Raw genomic sequence first — 2,345 nt, forward strand, 5'->3', positions numbered from 1 at the left:
TCCCCGGCCATCTCCACCAGCGCCTCCGGCAGGACCCCAAGGCGTTCCCGGACCAGATTGGAGATGTAACCTCTCCAACGTGTCCTGGGTCGACCCGGGGGCCTCCTGCCGGCAGGACATGCCCGAAACACCTCCCCAGGGAGTCGTCCAGGAGGCATCCTGACCAGATGCCCAAACCACCTCAACTGACTCCTTTCGACCCGGAGGATCAGCGGTTCTACTCCGAGTCCCTCCCGAATGTCCGAGCTCCTCACCCTATCTCTAAGGCTGAGCCCGGCCACCCTACGGAGGAAACTCATTTGGGCCGCTTGTATCCGCGATCTCGTTCTTTCGGTCATTACCCAAAGCTCATGACCATAGGTGAGGACTGGGACGTAGATCGACCTGTAAATCGAGAGCCTGGCTTTCTGGCTCAGCTCCCTCTTCACCACGACAGATCGGCTCAGTGTCCGCATCACTGCAGACGCCGAACCAATCCTCCTGTCGATCTCCCGATCCCTCCTACCCTCACTCGTGAACAAGACCCCGAGATACTTAAACTCCTGCACTTGAGGTAGGACCTTTCCCCCGACCCGGAGTTGGAAAGCCACCTTTTTCCGGTCGAGAACCATGGTCTCAGATTTGGAGGTGCTGATCCTCATCCCAGCCGCTTCACACTCGGCCGCGAACCTACCCAGCAAGAGCTGAAGGTCAGAGCTGGATGAAGCTAGGAGGACCACATCATCCGCAAAAAGCAGAGACGAGATTCTCCTGCCACCAAACTCGACACACTCCACACCACGGCTGCGTCTAGAAATTCTGTCCATAAAGGTAATGAACAGAAACAGATTATTTATTTTGCCTAATGGCGCCATCTAGTGGCTGACAAGCGTGTCACACCCACTTCCACATTTATGCCCGAATGCAGCGCTTCTTTTCCTCTAGCTGACAAAACAGAGTTAAATTTACAGACGTACTTCATACTAAGGTTGCCAACCTGCATCGACCGATCGACCTTAAACGCTTGAGCACGCTCTGTGATTGGCGTCTGCACAGAAGTGGTAGACGTCCAAATATGAGGAAATAAGATTCCGGATCCTGCCGCCTCTGCTCTGACTCGCTTATACTTCCTGAAAAAGGAGCACCAGAGCATTTTTCCCTCAGAGATTGACTTAAATGCCATTCATTTATAGAAGAGACCACTGTAGATGTGTTAGTAAAATAAGGAGACCTGGTTGAATTTCTGTTGAAATGTGATAAAATAATAATTTTTCTCTCATCCAGGTGGACAAGAGGCAGCGATTCTTCTGCAAAGTGAGTCAAGTTCATTGTTGTTTTCTTAACCCCACATTCAAGATCTCAGACAATCAGAATATTGTGAAAAGGTTCACTATTCTAGACTCAAAGTGTCACACTCTAATCAGCTGATGGATCCAAAACATGTGCAAAGGGTTCCTGAGCCTTTAGATGGTCTCTCAGTCTAAATAAATTGACTTTTGCACTAGATTCTCATTTTTTGAGTTTCGCTTTGATACCTGAAACTCTTAGAAATAAACACTTTCACTTCTCCCAACAGAATATTTGGATTTGTAGCCAGAAAGTCTCAGAGTGACACAGAAAATGTTTGCCACCTGTTTGCTGAACATGACCCCGAGCAGCCAGCGAGCGCCATCGTCAACTTCGTTTCAAAGGTTATGATCGGCTCGCACAAGAAGTGAGGGATGAGGATGGGAGTCGGGATCGGAGAGATGCTCCCACCATGATTCCGCTTCCGCAAGAAAGAACTAGAAACTGATCCTGGATCTTTTTGGTCCTTCCTGCAGAATGAACTCTGCCTGCAATGCAGGCTGCTGCCACCAGATGGAGCCACGCTCTAATGTATAGAGAAAGCAGAAAACATTTATTTCTGGAACTTTTGTTAAAAACACAAAAAAAAGGGTAATTTTTCTCAGATCTTATGCAGCAAAAGTACGTTTTTGCCACAGAAGGCCCTACCAGTGTTGCCAACTTAGCGAATCTGTCACCATTTATAACGACTTTTCAGACCCCCTTAACGACTGTTTTTCAAAAAAGCGACTAGCGACAATTCTGGTGACATTTCCGACCCTCCTCAGCTACTTCGACTACAACTTTGTTGCCGAGATGCCGACTTTACCTGCAGATTAGAGATGCATTTGAAGCGACAGGACCGTGTCCTTCCTCCAGATGATCAGAAAGAAAATGATCTGCGCATGTGCATGCAGCATGATCATGCTACCCCCGTTGACCAATCAAACCATTTGTGGGTTTTCACCCTCCAACTAATAAATTTGTTTTACAGAGAAAATAAATTTAATTGTACAAAAGAAATATCCAAGTATTTAAGA

At 47.6% G+C, this 2,345-nt stretch overlaps 1 protein-coding gene across 2 annotated transcripts in view; it reads left to right on the plus strand.

The window, feature by feature from the left end:
• tns3.2 (tensin 3, tandem duplicate 2) overlaps positions 1-1,697 on the plus strand; it is a 71,398-nt gene extending 69,701 nt beyond the window's left edge. For both annotated transcript variants that reach the window (XM_070554325.1, XM_070554326.1), the window contains 2 exons: positions 1,264-1,293; positions 1,556-1,697. In XM_070554325.1, coding sequence (XP_070410426.1) covers positions 1,264-1,293; positions 1,556-1,697 — 172 coding nt within the window. The remainder of the gene's footprint in view (positions 1-1,263; positions 1,294-1,555) is intronic.
• Positions 1,698-2,345: the final 648 nt, after the last annotated feature.

This window comes from Nothobranchius furzeri, chromosome 8 (genome assembly GCF_043380555.1).
Source record: "Nothobranchius furzeri strain GRZ-AD chromosome 8, NfurGRZ-RIMD1, whole genome shotgun sequence".
NCBI classification, from domain to species: domain Eukaryota; kingdom Metazoa; phylum Chordata; class Actinopteri; order Cyprinodontiformes; family Nothobranchiidae; genus Nothobranchius; species Nothobranchius furzeri.